The following is a 21,704-nucleotide window of genomic DNA, read 5'->3' as shown; positions in this document are numbered from 1 at the left end:
ATGAGAGATTAATAATATGTAACATAGCAATGATTTGATAGGCTCCTTTGCCTGCAGCTACCACTGTCATCAATCACCTTCATGCCTCACATGATACTGCTCACCCTGTTTGTTCCAATCTGGCTCACAATTGTCCTCCTTGTTCTCACTGAGCTTGTCTCCTTCCCCATGCCCATCTCCAATATCCATCATGCAGGAGAATCCATCTGTGGTTGTCTGTACTTGCCACTCATATACTTTGCAGGACTCTTCAAAGTATCCATCTTTGTCTTCTGCTTTGGGATATCCATCCCTCTCTGACTGCCAAACAGTACACACCCAGCTGGTATTGATTAGCACCCCATTGTCAGGGCACCAGCTCATTGCTTGGTCAAGAGACATGACTAAGCCTTTATGACATGGAAGTAGCTGGTATACCTTGGCATGTGCTGGAACCTGCTGGAAGGATTGGATGGTCAGGTGACCTGCTGTGCATGGCTGTGCATGACCTCATATGACCTCATCCTTGGTCATATGACCTGATCACCTGACTAGGCTGAGTAAGCAAGATGTTCTAGCAGGTTCCACCACAGAGGTATAAATATAAGGCCTACTCTGCCTGGGGACTGTCTCTTCAGACTTGGTCTCTTAGGATCATCCACAGGTACCTATACTGTAGATAGGTCTTAGTCATCAGGTCTACTCCACTTCCTTGTTGCCTGCTTAGACTCTTGGCACTCTTAGGTGAGCAGACTTAGTCAGCCTGTGTTGCCCTAACATGTTGTCCCTCTATAGGGGGACAATGTTTTGGACATATTCCTATATGCCCATAACCCTCATGCCATGTTGAGTCCTCTCTCAGACTCAATGGCACAAGTAAACAATGTATCAAATGTCTCGTTATTGATGTCATAACCCGACTCAAGCACTTTGGTGCTTATCTCTTTGTTCAATCCAAAGAGGAACCTCCTTTTAATTTGGAAGTTGTTAGGATGCTCATGCATCCTACCCATTATGGACATTAATTTGTCCTTATACACTTCAACATTGTCTTGTCCTTGTGACAAGCTGTCAAAAGCACCATATGCTTTCAATGTTTCTTCCACTGAGAAGAAGCAATTATATAATCCCCAGATCATCTGGCAAAACATCCATTGATCTCTAGGTATTTTACCTAGATCAATGTTCTGCTCTACCCAATGGTGAGCTTCCTTGGTCACATGTTGACTGGTATAAGTGATTTGCCAATCACTAAAGTCAGGCCTGGTCATTCTGGCCATGCAAAATGCATGTACCAGCATCACAAGAAATTCTATGAATTTCTCTATGTCTGCTTCACCTCATAGGAGGTTTCCAAAGCCTTAGGCTTCAATCCCATCTTAGAAGACAGAATATGATTATTTACAGGTGTCCTAGATGTCTGTAACCATCTGTCTACCCTCCACATAGGAGTGGTAGGAATTGTCAATCCTCCTAGGAGATTGTCTTTGCTCCTAAACATAGGAGTGCTGTAAGGTCCATGAGTAGTGGACCTTTGGTTCAAACACATGGAACTGTCAGGGAGGTCCCCAAATGGGAACTTTGGTGTGTATGGACCCTCTTGGTCCAAATCAAAATGAATGTTTGGAGAGGGCTCTTTCCTTGTCTCCATACTGGGAGGGGTGGGAGGGACTTGTAGCGGAGTCTCTTCAAACTCTGTAGCATCCTTTAAGGATACTCCTTCAGGATCTGCTTTGGATCCTTCTTCCCCAGAAGGGATTTGCAAATGTGGCGAGTTAGGCAATGTTTGCAATCCCATCCCAGATTGGGAGAGACTTGGTTGTGGCCCAAAGCCATAGGCCACATCTTCCATCCAGAGATTCAACATCTCCCAAGCCATTTCCGCATACCTCTGTAGGCATTCTGGGTTCTGGCTAGCCATAGCCAGAGTATTTAGCTCCGCAATCAAGTGTTGTGAAGAGTCTGTGATGTCAAGCATCCAACTCAAATCTGCATGGGGGTCTAATTGATCCCCTGTTTCAATCAGACCAGTTATGATCTGACTATTGCTTCTATTTGAAGCACCATTGGCCAAGGAATCCTTGTCCAATAGCATATTGGAATCCTCAGTTTCCATTCTCTCTCTATGATCAGGAGCAGCAAGATCAGTACTTTGATCTCCTCACACAGGTTCCTGTTGCCCAGAAACCCATTCCAAACTGTTTCTGAGTCCAGAAAAGCTCAAAGAGCCTGGTAAGGTTGTGGGAGTATCCACAACTCCAGGTCCTGAGCCACCTTCAGGACCAACCTCAGTCTTTCTACTGGGCAGAAGGTGTCCCACCATTTTTTTAGCTGGTCTCTGTAATACAGAGACTAGAACCTGACACGGAGCATTTCTCGCTCTATTCCTATATAAACTCCACTTGTTGGAGAAGTGTAAAAAAGTGAAAGGGCTTAAGGTGCCCTTACACCCTTGATATGTACACTGATCAATAGTATTACTAAGTAGTAGTAATACATGAGTGTAGTAACAAGAGATAGAGAGAAGGGTGGCCTACAGCCACCCACTACATGTCAGTCCTCTGGACAATCATGATCGCCTCACAGAGGCGATCCTACCTATAAAGGAAAGCATGGGGTTGTATACGGACCCTTACAGGTATACGTTTACCCGAGCCAACCCCTTGGTACTTCAGGTATGGGGCCAAGCACCGATAAACTCTATCGGTCAAAGCCTGAAGCAACTCAACCCAGTGTAGATTGCCGATGGGGGATCGCCAACATGTCAATCCCCGCGAAACACGAAACCCCGTCACACGAGCTTCATGAGCTTAGGTCACACGCGATCTTCCCGCATTAACACTCTCTGCGTGGGATCTGGGATCTGTGGGGAATTTCAGTCGAAACGCTCGATGCATGAATGAGAGGATCCCGTTCTGTGGCTCTGACTGAGGCCGAGTGTTTCGTGGTCCAGTGTCCAGTGCACTAGTACTGGACTTGACAACTGCCGGATACCGACTCTCTTCCCCAAGTCCCGATATCCCGATCCAGTACACATCCACTGGAATGATACCGTATCATTTTTTCCAGCCAGAGCAGGAAACCGAACGACCCAAAACCCACAGCTCGATCTCGACTCTCTTAGATAGGCAAGGAATGCCGTCCTGAGGTCGAGGTCGAGAAATATCAATCGATCCCGAGCGTCGCTGGTCGACCAGCTAGCCGCCAAGATATAGGCTTTCAAAGAATCGCACAGACTGGGTCCGTACTGCCGATAGCTGTCATCTCCAGCAGCGAATGACGATCCTCTCCGTGCGTAGCGAGAGCCACAGCCGGGTCGTACGAGGGAGAGCAGCCGCCGAGCGAAGAAGATCCCGTCTGAATCGAACCTTCGCCCGTGGTTAAGTTAGGCTCGGCTGACAACATCCTGCAACTGAGAGGAAAGACTGGTTGGAGACAACGTACGACGCAGCAAGCGAACCCGCTCGTTCGTTCGTCACGGGACCGGCAACGGTAGCGTGGAAGATCTAGCGCACGAGGTCGCACGAGCAAGAGCACATGCCGAGTGAAGAAGATCCAGTGTGAATCGAAACTGTGTGTGGTTTGGAGTTGGGCTTGCCCCTCAGTGTCCTGGAACTAGGCAAAGACTAGCTGGAGACACTAGTACTGTACGAGACAACAAGCGAACGCCTCCGTGCGTTCGTTCGTCCCGCATGTCATGAGCTCACGCGACACGATAGAAAACAGCCTTTCCCAGGCCGGGTCATTTCCGACCAAATCGACACGAGACCGAGGCTGACGAATCCCCACCGTCAAACATGGTTATCAGGAGTCTCGCTCCCTATCTCTCCCATTCATGTCTGCCCCCCACGAGGCAAGGCTGACGAATCGTTACCGGCAAACGCGGCTTTCAGGGATACGGTACCTCGCGTTCTCCGCTTCTTGGCTCTGGTTCCCGAGGAGGGAAGGCGGGCGCATAATGAAGCATAATGAAGCTCAGGGCAAGAGACATTTTGTCCCAATCCGACACCCCTGGGGCCTCATAGGCTGCTTTGGGACGATGTGCATATACAGTATGCACTACCCCACCACGGCGCGCAGGCAGGAGTTTGGGGATAAGGTGCCGAGCAAAACCCTCAAGAACGAGATCGGGATCGGCATGGCGTGTTCCCATTGTTCCCCAGGTCTCGTCTATGAATCCGTCCGCCTGGAGTACATTCCATCAGACGGTGTCGATCTTCGGTACACAGGCGGCGTCCTACCACTTCTTGCGCGACACAGCCAGCAGCTGGTGCGCTGCCAATTCCGGCAAGCGTGGCTCGGACTACCGTGGTCAGCTTCATCCATATGATCGGTTTTCCGCGGTGCTGGTACCCTGAGGTATTTGGGGATGCTTCGACACTTTGCTAGGTGGTTGGAAACCCTTGGTCCTGGTTCGCTTGCGCCAAACAGCCTGCTGAATGATAACGACCTGTGGAGCTCGGAGACGACGCCACACCGTAGTCGGCAGTGACGGCCAATGCAGCGGTATCGCTGGTAGACACAAGTGCGTATCAGATTCTCCGCCATACCGCCGCTTTGCGCTCGCATCGTTTTGGTTGCCATTCTACATCCCGATATGCTACTACACTTCTCGCACGCCACAGCCTGCGCCATTTCCTTTGTTCAGGAATACTTCGACCTCCCCGAGCGTGCGCCCGTCTCCGTTCGAATCGCACACTTCGTACGCAGCAACAGCGTTCCGACGCAGCGGGCTTCCTCTCTCCTCGTCAGTTTCACTCTTTCCATCTCCTGTATCCCGGAACATCGCACCCTCTGCGAGTCTTATCATGGTCATTTCGGGATAGCAATCCACGGCCCCCCCCGATCCCGCCCAAGCGATCCACCGTATCTCTCAGAGTTCATTTCCTGACTCACTTTGGCGGGACGTACTGTGCTCAAACTGCCCGCTCGCTTGAAGAACAGGGTACCTTCCCTTCAGGGGCAAAGCATCCCCGCCGCACGGAACTGGCCTTGACAGCGGACCGATGACGCCTGATGTCAACCTCGCGCATGTCTCCCTCACCCTTCCCACGCGGCCTTGTACCTCCAGCATTCATGCATCTTTCCTTCACCCTTCCTTTTCTAGATCGAAAGAGGTCGCAGAAGCGCGGTGCGCGGCTAAAGAATTGCGCCTGGGGCAGACTACCTCGTGCTGGAAGAAAAAGAGGGCGCGGGAAGCTTGAGTTGCACCGGTTGAGCTGTATGTTGGGTAATAATGACATATCTTTCCAATTTGGGACAACGCTGATAGGGTGCACAGGGTCGCCAGCAGAACGGCTGAAGACACTTTGCTGGCAATTTGGCGCCGGAATTCGAGGCATACATAACACCGTAGACGCAACAGGTGTGCGCCTGCGGTGGAACATGGTTTAAGGAAAAGGACGACTTTATTTTGCGAGCAAAGTGGACGTTGGGCTCAGAATAAGAAGCTTTCCTTTTTTGGTGCGCATCCTGAGTTTCTTCTCAAAGGAAATCGCTTTGACCCGTGTTTGTCCTTGTTGTCCCACCTTGTTTCAGCCCTCTTTCACTTCGTGATCCCGTTGCGTCGTCACCCCAGTGAGGGTACAAAGTCAAATGTTTCGAAGACACCAACTCACTCACCATAGGGTACGTCCGGTTCTCGGCTAGAGCAGGGATGTTAGTCCATTTTCCTCCTCTCCGTAATCCCTTGTTCGAGATTGAATACCACAGGGTCAGAGGGTCTATATTATCAATAACCAGGACGGACCCGCCAGTTTTTTCCGGCAAACTCCAACTCACAGTAGACCTTTTGCACGTTGTCCCCTGCTTCTGTGGGTTCGGATGCCCCGATGACGTGCTTCTCCCGCATCTTCTCAGCACACCCACATCGCATTTAGTCGCTCTTGGTCAATGAATCAGCCGAGACACATCTATCACAGGAACCCTGCGGTCGCCTGGCTATTCTCTATGCATCCTGCACGAGAAGAATGCGGCGCGGGAGGCAACTCCTTTCCCAGCAAACTGACATAGTGTCGGCACGCAGCCAAGTGTCCTTGACCAACCCTCGCGCTCCTATCCGTCCCGGTCCCGGTCCTGATGCCGATGCCGTTCCTTCTATCGATGTATACCACGGCGATAAAGCAGAACACACCACTGCCGGGTTCCTGGGTCGTCTGTCAGCACTAATGGCCGCCTCTTCATGACTAGGATGGTCAAGTCATTTGACTTCCTGCTGGAGGAATGCGGCCTCCATCAATGTCGGCTTTCCGGGAGGCAGATCCGGTCTTCTTACAAGGTTACTGGCCCCTTTCATCCCTTTTTGGGAGTCACCTGTTGGTGCAGAATTGGATACAAATACCGAGCCTGAGCTGCGGGTCTGTCCTCCCCACTGCACTACGCTACACTTCAGCCCTCTCCGAAACCGAAAACCAACCTCCCGAAACATGTACACTTCTCAAGCTGCGATATGCAAGCGCTTTGTGACATATTGATTCAACAACTGCTAAAGATCATTGTTCTAGACGCGAACAACCCTCCACCGGATTATAACACTGGGTTTGTCGATCTCAACAAGACTACCCTGCATCACAGTGAGTCACAGCACCCAACTGAGCACCCTGCCCGCCATCTCAGTACCTGCAGATGAAGCAGAATATCTGTATCAGCTCCTTATGGCCACCGATCCTGGCATGTTTGTTCTGTTCTTTGGAACACAGAACGGAATGTATATCCTCGAGCGCGACGTTGAAAGGTTTGAAGACTGGACCGTCGCATACGGCACTCTCGGCACTGCCCAACAGGCACGGTGGTATGTCGTCCTGATTCGCAACCTGTGGCCGCAGGGACCCCGTGTGGCCGCCCGGGTGATGTTCGAGAACAACGACATTCCGTACAGCGGCGACGAGATGCGCCGCGCGATGCTCATGTCCATACGCAATGCGGGCGTGGCGGTCCAGCTCCGGACCGTGATTACCGTTCGGCCTGCCCCGGACCATGGTTATTTTTGATCCATATCTCGGATATCTCCATGTGTATTTCTTCCGTCGCCTGGAGCTGGCGTTACACCACTCTTCCCTTTCCCTTTCGCCATTCCTGAAATAGGTAGATAGTAAGAAACTGGACAGATAGCAAGGCAGCTTATAAATTATGGCATGATGCGAAATCAACCAGATAGGCTTGATCCCCAATAGTGCTGTACGACATCAGGTAGAAAACGGGGCAATCGGGGCAACCATATTTAGGTGTTGCGCCGCATGCGAAGCGCCTGGAGAAGGACCATGGGCGTGGAACGAGGGCACAACACACAGAAGTCGGCGGACGAGGCGAAGAGAAGCAACAGAAGACCGGACCCTTCTGACTTCACTTTGATCTACTGATTCAGTACACGTTGTTTCTGTTTCTGGAGATAGGAGGAGAACCGTTGCGCCGTTTTGTTCCCCGCCACGGTTCCCGCGGGGGATGAAATATTGTGAGTATGCCGAGTCGGCAGAGAGCCGGAACAGTGGTAAGAGCACGAGGAGAGAAAGAGAAACCTGCGAAGAAAAGAAAAGGGTTAGATGTAAGATCAGCTAGATTCCGACAGGGGATCGCCCTGGACGAGATTCGACCCTGAATGGGCTCCTTCTGGCGGCAAAAATTGCGCAGTCACCCGATGAACCAGATGGAATGCCGGCAAGCAGATTTTTTCGACAGGAAAGGGCCTTGGAGCTTGGTCAACGTGCACCATGCACAGTTCCTGCACGTTCGTGCATGACGGTGATGGGAGGAAGTCGGTACTTATCCGGTGCGAATCAATGCCAAGTATCCGGCATAACATCGTGCCTGCAGAAGGAATACGGGGTCAGGTGAGCAGATTGACGCATATTCTTCCCGTATCACAGAAGATCTGTCAATCTGCGGCGAAATAGGAAGCTCATGCTTCTCGGTCATCGTGGTCGCTGATAACGATTTCAATGGGCACCACAGTATCCAGCTCGGCGAATAGGATCAACATGACGCGATTTTAGAGTAAGATACGTAACTCCAAGCACAAGGATGGCAGGAAACGACCAAGCAATTCGCGGAGTTCGAACGAAGTTAAACTGTCCATGCCAGAGGAGAAGGTTGCATCGTATGTGCAATCTCGAGAGTGTAATGCGAGCAGCGAGACGCAAATATGTACCCTGCAGACCGTTGTGGAAGACGAACCTAAACGAGCATGCTTTCGCCAGTAACGCCTGCCTAGGCGCCATTCGCCTCGTCTGCCGCCGCAACGTTGCGCATCGCTGTCTTCAGGTCAGCATCTATTGTCGGCGGTCCGTATAGTTCTTTGATAATGTCGTTGACGATCTCCTTTGCTTGGAACAGAAGCTGCTGACCGCTCTGGTGTACTGTTTGTGCCGTTGATGATCTGTGCGCCATGAGGATGAGGGAATGCGCGTATTAGTTGGGCCCGTGTCGAAAAGAGCATAGGGCGGAAGGGCGGCGCTGAGTGCGGATATATACCCAGGAGAACAAGCAACCCGTTGTTGCAGACGGATAGGTACATATCGTTATCTAGAAAGAGTCAGACCTGGTTCATGAATGGACGGAAATAGCAGCGCCGATAGTTGCACGGCATAATCCGAAGATGGGCCGAACCTGAGATTAGAGCGTGGTGACTGGGCGCTTCTGATGGAGACGGAGACACGTGATCGAGCGCGACGTGGGCAAAACGCGACAGACATTGCTTGTTTTCATCTCTGTATTAGAAGAAATAGTGTGCGATTACAATAGAGTACATATGACCACAAAGGCACAAGGAGGGAGGGAAAACGATATCTACTGGCCGAAACCGTAGAGTGTGCGACCCGAGCGCTTGAGGGCGTAGACAACGTCGAGGGCGGTGACGGTCTTCCTCTTTGCGTGCTCGCAGTAGGTGACTGAGTCACGGATGACGTCTGAGGTAGCAATCAGCATTGAAGTTTGCAGACCACAGGAAGTGAACTCACTCTCGAGGAAGATCTTCAGAACACCACGGGTCTCCTCGTAAATGAGGCCGGAGATACGCTTAACACCACCACGACGGGCGAGACGGCGAATTGCGGGCTTGGTGATACCCTGGATGTTGTCGCGAAGGATCTTGCGATGACGCTTAGCACCACCCTTGCCCTGTGAGAGTCGCATCAGTTCATTGCGCATATAGCTAGTGAAGTGGAAGAGGACGTACGAGGCCCTTGCCACCTTTGCCGCGTCCAGACATGTTGCTTAAGTGTTGAAAGGGGTGGGGGAAAGTGGGAAGGTTTCGCTGGTGGTTGTTGTCGTAGAAGGGGCTGAAGCCGGCTGAAGAAGCTAGCATGTTACGACCGGGGTTTATATATCTGGACACGGGGCCGGAGGCTGATTGGGAAGCACAATCACGAGATTGATTGTTTTTGATCACGTGTCGTAAATGAAACGACGCGTAAGGGTTTCAGGACCCACTGGGGGTTGCCTCCGAATTATGCCCCTTCCATCGAACTTTCTCCTGAACGACCGATTGCTCAAGCCAGAGACTGAAATTGGCTTGTTGTGGTCCTCCTTTTATCTTTTTTTTTCTTATCTTCTATTTCATGTCGATGCGCTATGGAAGGGCATCATCTTCATTCCAGAGCTACATGCAGTGGGATGCGACTGACAGGTTCCCTTGTGGTCAGACAGGAGGTCTACGATCTCTACGCGTGCGGGATGATGAGACTAGAGACACGCGCCGTGTCTGGCATGACGTGCATCCTGTAGAACTGTGTATCAGTGTGACTGGCTTTTCGGCGTGGCATAGTTCGCCGTTGTCTTGTTGATTTTACGTTCGCATGTATGCATTTCACTAACGAGGTATCATTGCGCAATAAAACGGTAACTCTATGCTGCTTTTGCCTCACCCAGGCGACCTCTATATACGAATGGGGAAAGGAAACGAAAACGTGGGTTTGTGCGTCATTAAGGATACATATTAGGACCGGAATGGAAAAGTCCGTTCTATGCTAGGGCGTGCTTGCTAGCTGGGGAAGAGTATGAAGGGGGACCTACGGAAAGCACTCAGCAACGCTGTCATGCAATACCGCAGGCGTGTGGCAACGTACCGGATTCGCCGGACTGGAGCTCAGCCAACAGGGATGCCCTCATCTCACCCGTCATGGTGTGCAGAACTGCGATGAGACCGCTGAATGCGCCGGTCGGGTTGGTGGCAGACAGCACCTTGATCTGTCTCGCCACGGCTAGCTGTTGAACCTTCTCAACCGTTTGCGCGAGATCGACCTTCGCAAGGGCTTCAGCGAGCTGGCGGTTATCGGAGAAGTTCAGATCAGGATGCGCCGTTAACAGCATTGCTTCACAACTCTGCTCCGTCATCTCGGAGTCGACCGCCTGGAACTGCTCATACGCCTCAGCGAGTGCCAGGCGTGCCCGCAGCCTCCAGTAGAAGAAGCGACGGGCATTCTTCCACTCCAATGGCTCCGCACAGTCCTTGGCTTGCATGCGTCCAGCACGGCTGTCATCCTGTTAGCCGACTTTGTATAAAAACGTCGAAGGGTGGCTGCTTACTCATGGAGATCAGCGTAGAGGAGAGCGATCTGCCTATACGTTGGTGTGAGTTCCTGCTCCCGCACAGACAGCTGATCTTTCGCGGTTGCGCGCTCGTCGGCACTCTTTGTCGAATCCTTGCTCAGTGATGCAAGCCTTGCGTACTCGGGATCAAGACGCTGCATGAGAGCCAGAAGCTTGTCTCTGCGGAACTTGATCTCAACGATACCTTCCGGCTCTGCGTAATGATGAGTCAGACCTGCTCGAGGCATAGGTCAACAACATGAACGTACCAAGCACACCACCACGAGAATCAACATCGGCGAACATCTCCATGTGGCCAGGGTTAATGGAAGGATCGAGCACAACCCAAGCACCGCCACGTAATTCACCGTTGGGCATGATATAGACGAAGACAGGTTTCGTGTATGCTGACAAGCCGTCGACGATCTTGGCGCCTTGCTTGAGGATCTCATCGTACATGTCTTGCTGGCCACCGGAGAAGCCACGCCAATTGGCAAAGATGATAAGTGGTAGCCCCTCGCGGTGGAAGTCGAAGATCGCCTGTGCGGTTTTGTAGGCGGAATTGGGATACCATACCTGCCCAGCCTCCATGATTCTTTGCTCGAAGGAAGCAGGGTTGGCTGGGTCAGCAGGGATGACACGTTCGATGGTCCGAGTCTCCACGGCGATCACTGCCATGGGCAGTCCACCCAACCTGGCACGACCAGTAATGACAGTCTGCGCCCACCCGCCCAAGGTTTCTTGGAATGAGCCATCGTCGAAGAACCCATGAAGCCATTCAGAACTACCATTGATCTCCTCAGTCTTGCCAGCAAGGAACCAGCGAGGATCATAAGGGCCCTTGGGCGGGTAATAGCCGATGTCACGATCCCAGCTATCGGTTGTCGGCCTGATGGGGAGCGGCAAGCCCCTCGCCTCGGGCACATACGACATCCACTCCAGAATCTGTTGAACACCCTCAAGATCATTGTTTGCAGTCAAATGGGAGACGCCGTTCTTGTACATGATCTGGGTGCCACCGAGCTGGAGATTCGAGGTGTAGACCTCGCGGCCAAGAACCTTGTTCAATGCGGCCGAGCCAGTCAAGATGATCGGGTGACCTTCGACTTGAACGGAACGCTCACCAAGGCGAACAAGGTAAGCGCCGATACCGACAGAGCGTGCGGATACAAGGGTGATGGTGAAGATATCGTCGTAAGCACGGGAAGTGGCACCAGCGATCAGACCCGAACCCTTCAAGCATTCAACACCCAGACCCTCCTGCAGACCAATGATGTCGGTGATCTTATGTCTGACCTCGCCCTCCTCTTCGATCTGAATGGTGCGTAGGCTACTAGCGCCCTTCTCGTTCAACTTGCTGAGATTCTCCGGCGTCAAATAGAGGTACTTGAACCCCTTGTCCGGCTGATTCGGATTGTTCCAGGCAACAGAGAATAGGCCAACAGCCTCCTCTGCCAGGCCCATGCGAGCACCGGAGTTGGCGGAGAGGTAGATGCGAGGTAGACCCAACCCCCGAGCAAGATCCGTGACAGCATTGAAATACTCATCCTCCTTGGGTCCGAACGAGCCAATTTTGAACGTGATATCGTTGGAGACGACTACCACACGACGGCCTTGCGGGTATTCGGGCGTCTTGAGAGTGAAGATCCAGGCGACCATACCGCAGACATTGCTGCCTGGCGGACGCGCGATGGGCTGCAGCTCACCGTTTTCATCCATCACTAGCTCCTTAGAGTCAAGGACATCCTTGGGGGCAATAATAGCGGGGTTCAGCTTATTTGCCTTCGCCCACACCTGCTTGAGCGCCTGGCGGAACAAATCGGGATAGTCGTACACATACGTCGTGCCGACCAAGTGAGCCTGGTAGCGACGAGGCTGGAGGGACTCTTTGGTGGTGTAAGGGGTCTTCACTGGCTGCAGGTGGAGAGGACCAATTTGGCCGATGGACTTGAGGATGGTAGCACCGCTCTCGCTGGGCACCTCCTGGTACGAGTGATATTCGACAACGAAGCCAGTGGTGTTCTCGATGACCGCACGGATAGGCATGACATTCCCTTCCTCGTCCTCGAGGACAATGCGAATCTCTGCACCAATGACACGGAGACGCCACAAGCGCTTGCCATGACGCTCAATGAAGCCGGCCAATGCCTCCTCAACCTCTTCGAAAGTGACGTGCAGGTTGTACACAAAGTTGATTGCAATGTGGTTGCAATCAGTGTTTCGATACTGCGGCTGGACGATCTCAAGCGAATCGAGAATAGCACCAACAAGACGGTCTGTCTCGGAGATGAGGTACTCGCGAGTCCTCATGGGTCCGCGTAAGCGGCCAGGACGGACAAGGGCGCGAACGAAGAAGCGCGTATCGAGCTGATTCTCGCGAGCAACAGCATGGTAGATGTGAATCTGCCTGTTCTCCACGAAGCACGGGGTGAGCTTGAAGTTGGACAGACGGTTAAGCTCGAGCTGGTACGCCAGAGCAGGCTCAACGTTACGAATTGCTTCGTCTTCCTCCCACTCGGCGTCCTTATAGCGCAAGGTATAGAACCAAGGGTAAATACCCTTCCTGCAGATGAGGAATGTGACACGACGGATACCATGGGACGCGATGAGGCCCTTGTTGTCGTTGGTTATCTTCAGAAAGGCCGCTCTCCACTGGTCATCGGGCATATCATCCACTTCGTGGAAGATACGAAGAGCAACATAGAGCACGCTTTCCTGGTTGTTGTTGCCAGCGGGAGTGACCGGCAGCAACTCAGCGGCCTTGTGGAAGCCACGCTCGGCAGCAGAAAGGCTCCCAAACGAAGCGATCGTGCCGTAACGGATGGGCTCGCTCTGGCTCTTGTGGAGAAGGAAGGAGAAGTCGCTCAGGGAGCCGGACCGCCTGATATTCCTGCAGATATTGTTCAGTCAGATCTCATGATCTCAATCAGATCCACTCACCCGTTCTCGACGCGAGGCGTCGTAGGCGGAGAGTATGAACGGCCAACGCGGAACCTCCACGTGACAGCATTAGGCGCATCCCCATCATCCAGGTTATCACCCTCTTCATAGCTGACTGACATGATCTCGTAGGCGCGATACGCACGGCGGATGTACACCTCAAGCGCAGCGATGGCGACCCACTGATCGTCGTGCTGGAAGAAAGTGGGGAGAACGTCGTACACAGTGTAGCGGGAATCGACCAGTTCCTTGAGTATCTCAAACGCAGGCGTCCTGGAGTCGTCCCCAGCCTCGCCATAGTAAGTCGTCTTGACCGAGTTCTTGAGCAGATCACCCATCTGGATAGCACGCTCTTCATATGCAGGCATCTGGGTGAGGATGAGCACCTCGCGGGCCTTGAGCGCGGCCGGCTGGCACGACTTGCTCTCAAGAGTGGCGATCTCCTTGAGCACATTGTACAGCCTCGGTTCCTGAGTGGCAATCCGAGATCCGCCTTCTTTGACATGGTCGAGCAGGAGCAGGACGAGCTTGTTCTTGTTCGCAGCACGAGAATGACTCAGCACAAGCTGGGCAACGACGTCCAGGTTGTCCTTGTGCTGATCGCGGAGTTTGAGCACCACCGTTTCAGGGCGACCGCCGAACAACTTCGACGTGTTCTCATACCTCTCTAAGAGGGTGGCGACGGTGGACCACTCATGCGACTTGAGCCCATTACGATACAGCTCGCAGAGGTCGAAGACTGCCGCCAGCTGGGTGCGGAACATAGGACGGTCCTGCTCACGCATGTTCTCTTGCATATAGTTCTCCAAGAGCTTCCTTATCCTTGCAGTTGGGAACTCGGCACCAACGCGGTGCTTGCTGGAGTTGATCGCAGAGCGGATCGACTCTTCGAGCTTGCCTGGCATGCGACCAGACAGAGCAGCGAGGATGAAGGCAGCTTCAGTGAAGGGCAGTTCTGGGTCGCGCAGGACGTCAAAGAAGTCCTTAACAGTGCTCTGCATGACAGCCTGGTTATCGTAACCATCCAGGATGTTGCTAAGCGTCTCGACATAGTGCGCCATGCGCTGGTGGGGTCTGTTGCCAGCAACGGAGGGTGCACCCATGGGCGGGAGCTGGCCCTCGAATGGTTTTGCGTGCTTCACGCGGGCAGGGTCGTCCAGAGTGAGGATACCGAGGATATCGCCCGGCTCGAGTGTGACACCAGGCTGTTTGACAAACAGCGGCACTCCGTCCTCCGTAGCGATGAGCGGCATGTACATCTTCATAACTTCAATCTCGGCGTACGCGTCGCCGGCTTTCAGATGGTCGCCGCTGTCGACGAGGAAACGGACGAGCTTGCCAGGGGAAGGCGAGCGGAGTTGTGTGGGATCGTTCTCCTGCTCGATGAGGCAGGTCTTGGCGTCGATCATGAGACGGAGCGCGCCGACTTCTTCCCTCCAGTAGACAGAGTGGGACTTGCCGTCAAGAGTGACAAGGAGACCGCCATCAGCGAGCGCGCGGGCACCGACGAGCGTGCGCCCGCCGTTCAGGTACAGCGTCCAGAGCGTCTGGGATGCACGAGCGGCAGTAAAGCTGTAACGCATGCCTTCGTAGATGAAATCGACAACGAAGACCGTCTTGAGCGTGTCCTTAGCAGGGACCTGGCCCTTGTCCAGGATCCGCCTGTACTCGCTCCAGCACACCTCGGAGGCCATGTGTGCCTTCGTGACCGCGCCGCAGATAACGGCGAGGGTCGCATCGGGCCTCTCAGCAGTGAGCTTGTTGCTGATGAGCGTGTCCAACCAGCCGGTGGTGATCGTATTCTCCTCGAAGGCCTGCGTCTCGAGCAGCTTGATGAGGTATTCGACGGTGGTGCGGAAATCACCCCGGATGGAGAGTTCCTTAAGCGCAACGACCATGTTCTTGCGGGACTCGCTGCGGTCCGCTCCGTACGCAAAGATATGGCCGAACTGGGAGTCAGCAAATTCGTGCAGACCGCCGGTAGAGCCGACAGAGAAGTAACCCCAGACATTGGTGTTGGAGCGGAAGTTGAGTTCCTGCAGATGCCCACCGGAGGGCTTGAACCCCGCATCAGGGTTTTCCGCGGTGATACGGACGGCGACGACGTGACCCTTAGGCAGGGGTTTATGTTGATTTTGCGCCGACTGCGGGTTGACCATGTCGAAGTCGATCTCGGACGTACCGTGCGAGGCGACGCCGTACAGCTGGCGGATGTCCCGAATGCGGTGGAGCGGGATACCCATGGCAATCTGCAGCTGAGCAGCCGGCAGGTTGACACCGGAGACCATCTCGGTGGTAGGATGCTCGACCTGAAGACGGGGGTTGAGCTCGAGGAAGTAGAACGAGTCCTCGGCATGGCTATACAAGTCTGTATAATGCATCAATATTTTCCTTATACCGATACGAGTATATGCGCACATTCGACAGTACCAGCACTGACGTAGCCCACTAGCTTTGCGAGCCGAACAGCAGCCTTCTCCATCTGCTCGAACCGCTCCGGCTTGGCGATCGTCACGGGGGCTTCCTCGATGATCTTCTGGTGCCTGCGCTGCACGGAACAATCACGACCAAACAGGGAGATCGCATTCCCATACTGGTCTGCCAGCAACTGGACTTCCAAATGGCGCGCAAAGCCCGCGAGCTTCATGATGAAGATTGGCGAGCCCGGGACCTCGCCCATAACTGCCTGGAAGGCGTTCCTGAAATGATCCGGGTTTTCGACCTTACGAATCCCCTTCCCTCCCCCACCTTCGGACGCCTTGATCATCACGGGGAAGCCAATGATCTCCGCCTTGACCAAACCCTCCTCGACGTTTTTCACACACGCTTCAGCGTAGGCCTCTTCAGGCACAGTGACGAAACCCTCGTCGGAAATAGTGGTGGAGGAGATGCCGGTTCCAGACCAGGGCATGCATGGCACCTCGGCGTGTTGGGCAACGATCGCGGAAGAGATCTTATCACCCAGGGAGCGCATGGCGGACCCAGGAGGACCGATGAAGACGATCTTGTTCTTGTGAGCGTGCAGGGAGTCGGGCAGGCGTGGATTCTCGGATGCATGTCCCCTACACTTTTCAGCACAGTTTCGCTCGCCAGAAAAGGGTAATTCACCATCCAGCCCAAACAGCATGTACACCCGCGCGCTCCGCAACATCCAGAATAACATCGACGTTGGCATAGTTGTTGTTGTTCGTGCCTCCAGGAACTTCGATGTACCTGTCTGCCATGCGAATGTACTCTGCGTTCGCCTTGAGGTCTTCAGGTGTGGCCATCACGGTGAATTCGACGGCACGCTCGGTGCCGAACGTCTCGTAGCTCCATTGACGCACAGAGCGGATCTCCTTCACTGCAGCGATACCGTTGTTGGCAATGAGAACCTGCACCAAGCGCATCAGACCATCAGAATTTTGCAATAGGTGGAGGACCAACGCACCTTGGTGATCACCGTGTGCCCGCCATGGGATTTCACAAAGTCTGTCACTTTTCCGGGGTCGGCGCTGTCGACTGCGTTGCCGCCTAGAAGGAGGGGGTGAGCGAGGGTGCGTATATGCGCTCCTTGGCAGGCGTACCGATGAAGCGGGCAACGTTCGCGCTCGTGGTAGCCATCAGAGGGGATGGGGAGCAATTCGCGGTCTACGTTGCAGGGCGCGCGTAGAGGGTGGGCGGTGAGGGTAACAAGGAGGGAGGTGAGGTGGGGATGGTCTGTGACAAGGGGAAAAGGAGAGATAAGAGCGTTGGGTGGGGGTTATAAGGGAGATGGATGGGACACCTTGCTGATGGGTGACGGGAGACTGATTGGGGTTGCCGAGCGCGTTCTTTCCTCCCCTGCAGAAGATGGGAATTTGATGGGGTTTGAGATGTGACGTATGTCAGCGACAGACGATCGAGGAAGGATGTACGCCTATGTGGCGCTGATGGGAACAGAACACGCAACCAAAAACCTCTCTCTCTCTCTTCAACGACTCTCTTTGCCCAAAAAGAAACATCTCGCGCGTCCTTGTGGGGATTGGGGCTGGGGCTACCTCGGAGGTAAAATTCCCAAAGACGCGCTCATCATCGAGTGGCGAAAGGTGGTCTGGTCCCTGGATGACGACGTTAATCCGGGGATGTTCGGTCTCCCTTCGCGGCTGTTCGCACCGGCTTCCCGACCACCGGCCATGCCATCATCGTTCACCAACGACGTCTGATGTAAACTATTCATCAATCAATTGCCATAATATCATTGTTATTTCCAACGTGCATAGTAATGCCTGTCAAATATTAAGCGTACCCAAGTGAAGCTAAGCCAGAAAACCGTTGGGTAGACGAGCGATCCGTCTACAACCGACTTGTCCCGAACCATCTCTCCTCCTCAGCGGCTGTGCACATTATCAGGGGAAGCGAGGACCGTGACGGTCTCGACGGTCGGAGCATTCAGGCTCTTCTCTTTGCTGTCGTCGACCATGACAGCCCCAGGTGCGCGGAGCTACGGAGATACGTTCCCCACGGAGAGAGAGAACGTTGCTCCGGCTGCCAGCTTTTATGGGCAGAATCCGTCGCATACGGCGTTCATACCTAATCGAGGCATATTCCCGAAGACGTATTTACGCCGTCTGTTCAGCGCCGTCGAAGACACGAACTCTGATATTCCTTACTCTCACCAACACTAAATTTCACCCCTACAATAATGTCTTCTACCGGGCCTTGGTATCTCGGCCTCGACCTCTCAACACAACAGCTCAAGATCTCCATAGCGGACGACAATGAGGACCTCGTACTCGAGCATGCCGTTCACTTTGACCGCGATCTGCCCCAGTACGGTACCAAGAACGGTGCTGTCCGCGGGCCCGAGCCCGGAGAGATGCTGTGCCCGGTCGCGGTGTGGATCGAAGCTGTCGACTTTCTGATGGACGGACTGAAGAAGGAAGGTGTCGACCTTCACCGGATTGCGGGCGTCTCCGGTGCAGCCCAGCAACACGGTTCGGTCTACTGGACACAGGAGGCCGAGCAGCTACTCGAGTCCCTCGACCCGGGTAAGACGCTCACCGAGCAGCTCGGGAAGGCCCTCTCTCAGCCGACTGCCCCCACCTGGCAGGACTCCTCCACCACTAAGGAATGCCGGCAGCTCGAGGAGTACGTTGGAGGCGCCCAGAAACTGGCCGATATCACCGGGAGCCGCGCATACGAGAGGTTCACCGCATCCCAGATTGAAAAGGTGTGTGTTCATTTATCCCTTGCACTCCTAATTATATGCGTTATCTCACCGGGATGTCCAGGTGTGGAAGAAGAAACCAGAAGTGTACGCCAAGACAGGTTACATCTCCCTCGTATCGTCATTCCTTGCCTCGCTCTTCCTATGTTCCATCGCGCCAATCGAAGTATCCGATGCGTCCGGGATGAACCTGATGGACATCGAGACGAACAAGTGGGACGAGAAGCTGCTGGAGGCGAGCGGTGGGAAGGAGCTGAGGGCAAAGCTTAAGGGCGAACCCGTGCCTGGAGGAACCGTCCTGGGCAAGGTTGGCAAGTGGTGGGTAGACCGGTACGGTCTCAACCCCGGTGAGCTCTGATAGCCCCGCATACAATGACACTCGACTGATACGATTCACGATAGATTGCATCGTAGCTCCTTTCACGGGCGACAACCCGTCTTCCATCGTCTCCCTTTCTTCGCCGGGCGACGCTATACTCTCCCTCGGCACATCAACAACCTTCCTCGTCTCCGTTCCTCCATTGGGTACTCTGCCCGCGCGCACAACCACCTCGCACCTGCTCGCGCACCCCACCGCACCCGGTGGCTCCATCATCATGCTCTGCTACAAGAACGGTGCTCTCACGCGCGAGCAAGTGCGGGATCGTCACGCACACGGCTCATGGAGCACGTTCAATGCCCAGGTGCTTGAGACGCCGACGGGGAACAACGGTTATTCGGGCTTCTACTTCCCTCTCCCCGAGATCATCCCCGATGGCGTACAGGGCGACTTCTTCTACAAAGATGGCAATCCGATCGAATCCATCCCCGAGAACGCACATTCCCGCGCCGTCCTCGAGTCTCAGCTTTTGTCCATCCTCGCCAGGCTGAAGGATATCATGCCGAAGGACTCAGCCCCGCTTTCCAGACTCGTAGTCACGGGGGGCTCGTCCGCCAACCCCGTCATCCAGCAGATCTCAGCCGACATCCTCAACCTCCCAGCATACATCGCAAATACTTCGGCGAGCGCGACGGTCGGCGGAGGTTTTCTCGCCAAGTTTGCGCTCTGGAAACAGTCACACACCGGGACGTTCGAGCAGATGCGCCTGCAGGACGTGCACGATCAGTTTACCAAAGCGGCCGAACCGGACCCTGTAGCTGTCAAGACGTACCACGAGCTCTTGCCTACGTACCGGTCGTGCGAGGCACAGGTGGTCAAGGCGTGTGCGGCGAAGCGGGTGTGACGTGGGTTTCGGACTGCTACGGACTATGGTGACATGAGTATAAAGAATACAATCAATTACCCTCTCGAACTGATAGATATCGCAATGGAATCTCGTGGATACAAGTACATGATCTTCGAAATCATCATCACACGGCCATGCGCGTGCCTTCGGTTCCCCGAGCGTTGTCCCAGGTCTCGGGTCCCTTGAAATATTCGAGCTTCCTGCCCAAGTGACGCCGTTTCATCCACTCCGCACTACTCTCTCCCGGCTCGTCATCCTTCGCTTCGCCTGCGACCTGATCCAGAAGCCCACCGTGCAACGGCGTCATGACGACGGCGTTCTCTGGGCGGCAGAAGTACACCAGGCTGTAGCGGGTTATATCTGCCTGCTCGCCGGGAGGGGTGATCACCCGGTGCAGGTTGCTCCGCAGAAGGCCTTTGGTGAACACGACCATCGCGTCGCCCATGTTGACGATAGCGCAGCCCTCCACTGGCCGGACATACACCCATTCCTTGGCTTCGCCTGGGAGTTGGACTTGCAGTCCACCGACACGATTGAAGAGGATTGTTAGGGAACCAAAGTCGGTGTGCTCGCCAAGAGAGGTCACGCCGCGATCTTCAGGAGGGTGAGGCGGCGCGCAGATGAAGCGGACATGACACATCGATGGTTCTGTGGGCCGGTGGAGGTTGTTCAGCGTCCCATCCGGAAGTTGCAACGACTTGTTCAAGGAGGAGAAGAGGGTCTGCAGCACCGCGTTATTCGCCTTGACGTACTTCTCTAGCTCATCGTGCTGGGCCTCGATCAGAGGAGGTACTGGGTATGGGTCGGGATTGATCCCAAGGATGTCATCCTTCGGCATCTGTCTAACTCATCAACGTACGATAGTGAGCGAGCGAAACGAAACGAACATTATATATCGCATTACGATCCCTCGTGCCCAGGCGATCGATGACTTCCCTGCCGACGCCCTTGTACCCAGCATAGGTGCCTCGAGAGGCATAGTCACATTTCAGTTTCTCGTCGAGAGGCAGAGTGTGAAACTCTTCGGCGGTTTCGAACAGCGCATCCTTGCCTTTCAGCAGGGTCTCGCCCTCGGGACAACCACGCATATCGAGATAGAAGAAGCCCAAATTCTTACTGGCCTTGAATAGGCGTGCATGTTCTTCGACGTCATGGGATAGTAGTTTGGCCAGGTACAACGTCACCAGGGGAGCAGTCTTGATGTCGTCTGGGAAGGGCGGCAAAACCTTGGATCTCGAAGTCACACCATTTGCAGCACCTGTTGCGTCTCCCATATTGATCAACAAAGAACAAGTGCGTTGATGTGGAGGAAGATGAACGGTGCAGTGAAGAAGACACGCCTCCTGCCCGCTATAAAGACTCCCCGGATCCGATTATCTGAAAATCCGCTCAGGTGGAGTGTCCTTGGAAGACATTTCGGGCCGTTGACCAAAACGGATTGCTGTCCGTAGTTGGCTACGAACGACGTGTGTTGACTTGTATGCCGAGGGGCTTGGCCTCAGGCGGGTGTTGGGTGGTCATGGGGTCAAGGGAGACCGTTCTGCGGGGCCCCGGACTCAATTCATTTGTTCTTTGATCCGGGCAACACGTTCAAATATCGACAAGTTATTCTCACTTGCCTAATTTGCTTGGGTGCATGGCTATGTGCCGTCAAATAAAGCGTTGAGATGGTTCCTTATGCAGATTTCCGTACGTATGAGGTTACGGCCTCTTGATTGCGTACACATCTCGAACAGCCAGACCCCACCCACCCTGTCTGCCAGCATGACCACTCCACCGCTCAGAAAGAAATGCACCTCCATCGGGATCTTGTTGGATTCAACATCACAGTAGAGCGGGTCGCCGAGCTG

General features: G+C 54.0%; 6 protein-coding genes across 6 annotated transcripts; 2 read left to right on the top strand and 4 right to left on the bottom strand.

Moving 5' to 3' along the window:
• Positions 1 to 4,080: 4,080 nt before the first annotated feature.
• On the top strand, positions 4,081 to 4,574 carry DACRYDRAFT_21078 (uncharacterized protein). Its single transcript, XM_040772221.1, has one exon. The coding sequence runs from the start codon at positions 4,152 to 4,154 to the stop codon at positions 4,335 to 4,337; it is 186 nt and encodes a 61-aa protein (XP_040630408.1). The 5' UTR covers positions 4,081 to 4,151; the 3' UTR covers positions 4,338 to 4,574.
• A 527-nt stretch (positions 4,575 to 5,101) lies between these two features.
• DACRYDRAFT_21077 (uncharacterized protein) lies at positions 5,102 to 6,014 on the bottom strand. Its single transcript, XM_040772220.1, has 4 exons — positions 5,692 to 6,014; positions 5,518 to 5,637; positions 5,261 to 5,442; positions 5,102 to 5,209 (listed from the first exon to the last, which is right to left on the bottom strand). Exons 2-4 carry the CDS (start codon positions 5,602 to 5,604, stop codon positions 5,143 to 5,145), a joined length of 336 nt encoding a protein of 111 aa, XP_040630407.1. The 5' UTR covers positions 5,605 to 5,637; positions 5,692 to 6,014; the 3' UTR covers positions 5,102 to 5,142.
• A 2,657-nt stretch (positions 6,015 to 8,671) lies between these two features.
• Positions 8,672 to 9,245, bottom strand: DACRYDRAFT_21076 (histone-fold-containing protein). Its single transcript, XM_040772219.1, has 3 exons — positions 9,149 to 9,245; positions 8,931 to 9,090; positions 8,672 to 8,879 (listed from the first exon to the last, which is right to left on the bottom strand). Exons 1-3 carry the CDS (start codon positions 9,179 to 9,181, stop codon positions 8,761 to 8,763), a joined length of 312 nt encoding a protein of 103 aa, XP_040630406.1. The 5' UTR covers positions 9,182 to 9,245; the 3' UTR covers positions 8,672 to 8,760.
• Positions 9,246 to 9,798: 553 nt separating this feature from the next.
• On the bottom strand, positions 9,799 to 17,195 carry DACRYDRAFT_21075 (acetyl CoA carboxylase). The gene is made up of 9 exons (XM_040772218.1): positions 17,007 to 17,195; positions 16,871 to 16,953; positions 16,549 to 16,814; positions 15,859 to 16,502; positions 13,441 to 15,808; positions 10,770 to 13,390; positions 10,498 to 10,714; positions 10,038 to 10,444; positions 9,799 to 9,980 (listed from the first exon to the last, which is right to left on the bottom strand). The coding sequence occupies exons 1-9, from the start codon at positions 17,041 to 17,043 to the stop codon at positions 9,934 to 9,936; spliced, it is 6,690 nt and encodes a 2,229-aa protein (XP_040630405.1). The 5' UTR covers positions 17,044 to 17,195; the 3' UTR covers positions 9,799 to 9,933.
• Positions 17,196 to 18,103: 908 nt separating this feature from the next.
• DACRYDRAFT_77130 (D-xylulose kinase) lies at positions 18,104 to 19,896 on the top strand (the record flags this gene model as incomplete). The annotated part of the gene is made up of 3 exons (XM_040776251.1): positions 18,104 to 18,631; positions 18,693 to 18,975; positions 19,031 to 19,896. 3 exons carry the CDS (start codon positions 18,104 to 18,106, stop codon positions 19,849 to 19,851), a joined length of 1,632 nt encoding a protein of 543 aa, XP_040630404.1. The 3' UTR covers positions 19,852 to 19,896.
• Positions 19,897 to 19,978: 82 nt separating this feature from the next.
• DACRYDRAFT_49789 (oxidoreductase) lies at positions 19,979 to 21,128 on the bottom strand (the record flags this gene model as incomplete). Its single annotated transcript, XM_040774940.1, has 2 exons — positions 19,979 to 20,692; positions 20,742 to 21,128. 2 exons carry the CDS (start codon positions 21,126 to 21,128, stop codon positions 19,979 to 19,981), a joined length of 1,101 nt encoding a protein of 366 aa, XP_040630403.1.
• Between the last annotated feature and the right edge of the window lie 576 nt (positions 21,129 to 21,704).

This window comes from Dacryopinax primogenitus (genome assembly GCF_000292625.1).
Source record: "Dacryopinax primogenitus strain DJM-731 SS1 chromosome Unknown DACRYscaffold_5, whole genome shotgun sequence".
Classification (NCBI taxonomy): Eukaryota; Fungi; Basidiomycota; class Dacrymycetes; order Dacrymycetales; family Dacrymycetaceae; genus Dacryopinax; species Dacryopinax primogenitus.
Note: the sequence above shows the minus strand (reverse complement) of the source record. Positions and strands in the feature narration are given on the sequence as shown.

Coding starts and splice junctions, on each gene's coding strand:
- DACRYDRAFT_21077 (XM_040772220.1), bottom strand. CDS start 5,604: ATGGTGAGTGAGTTGGTGTCTTCGAAACATTTGACTTTGTACCCTCAC. Junction 5,443..5,517: donor GATCACGAAGTGAAAGAGGG/CTGAAACAAGGT, acceptor CAGGATGCGCAC/CAAAAAAGGAAAGCTTCTTA. Junction 5,210..5,260: donor CAGCCGTTCTGCTGGCGACC/CTGTGCACCCTA, acceptor TGTCATTATTAC/CCAACATACAGCTCAACCGG.
- DACRYDRAFT_21078 (XM_040772221.1), top strand. CDS start 4,152: ATGAATCCGTCCGCCTGGAGTACATTCCATCAGACGGTGTCGATCTTC.
- DACRYDRAFT_21076 (XM_040772219.1), bottom strand. CDS start 9,181: ATGTCTGGACGCGGCAAAGGTGGCAAGGGCCTC. Junction 9,091..9,148: donor GCAAAGGTGGCAAGGGCCTC/GTACGTCCTCTT, acceptor CGACTCTCACAG/GGCAAGGGTGGTGCTAAGCG. Junction 8,880..8,930: donor TCTGAAGATCTTCCTCGAGA/GTGAGTTCACTT, acceptor TTGCTACCTCAG/ACGTCATCCGTGACTCAGTC.
- DACRYDRAFT_21075 (XM_040772218.1), bottom strand. CDS start 17,043: ATGGCTACCACGAGCGCGAACGTTGCCCGCTTCATCG. Junction 16,954..17,006: donor GAACGTTGCCCGCTTCATCG/GTACGCCTGCCA, acceptor CCCTCCTTCTAG/GCGGCAACGCAGTCGACAGC. Junction 16,503..16,548: donor CATGCTGTTTGGGCTGGATG/GTGAATTACCCT, acceptor TGAAAAGTGTAG/GGGACATGCATCCGAGAATC.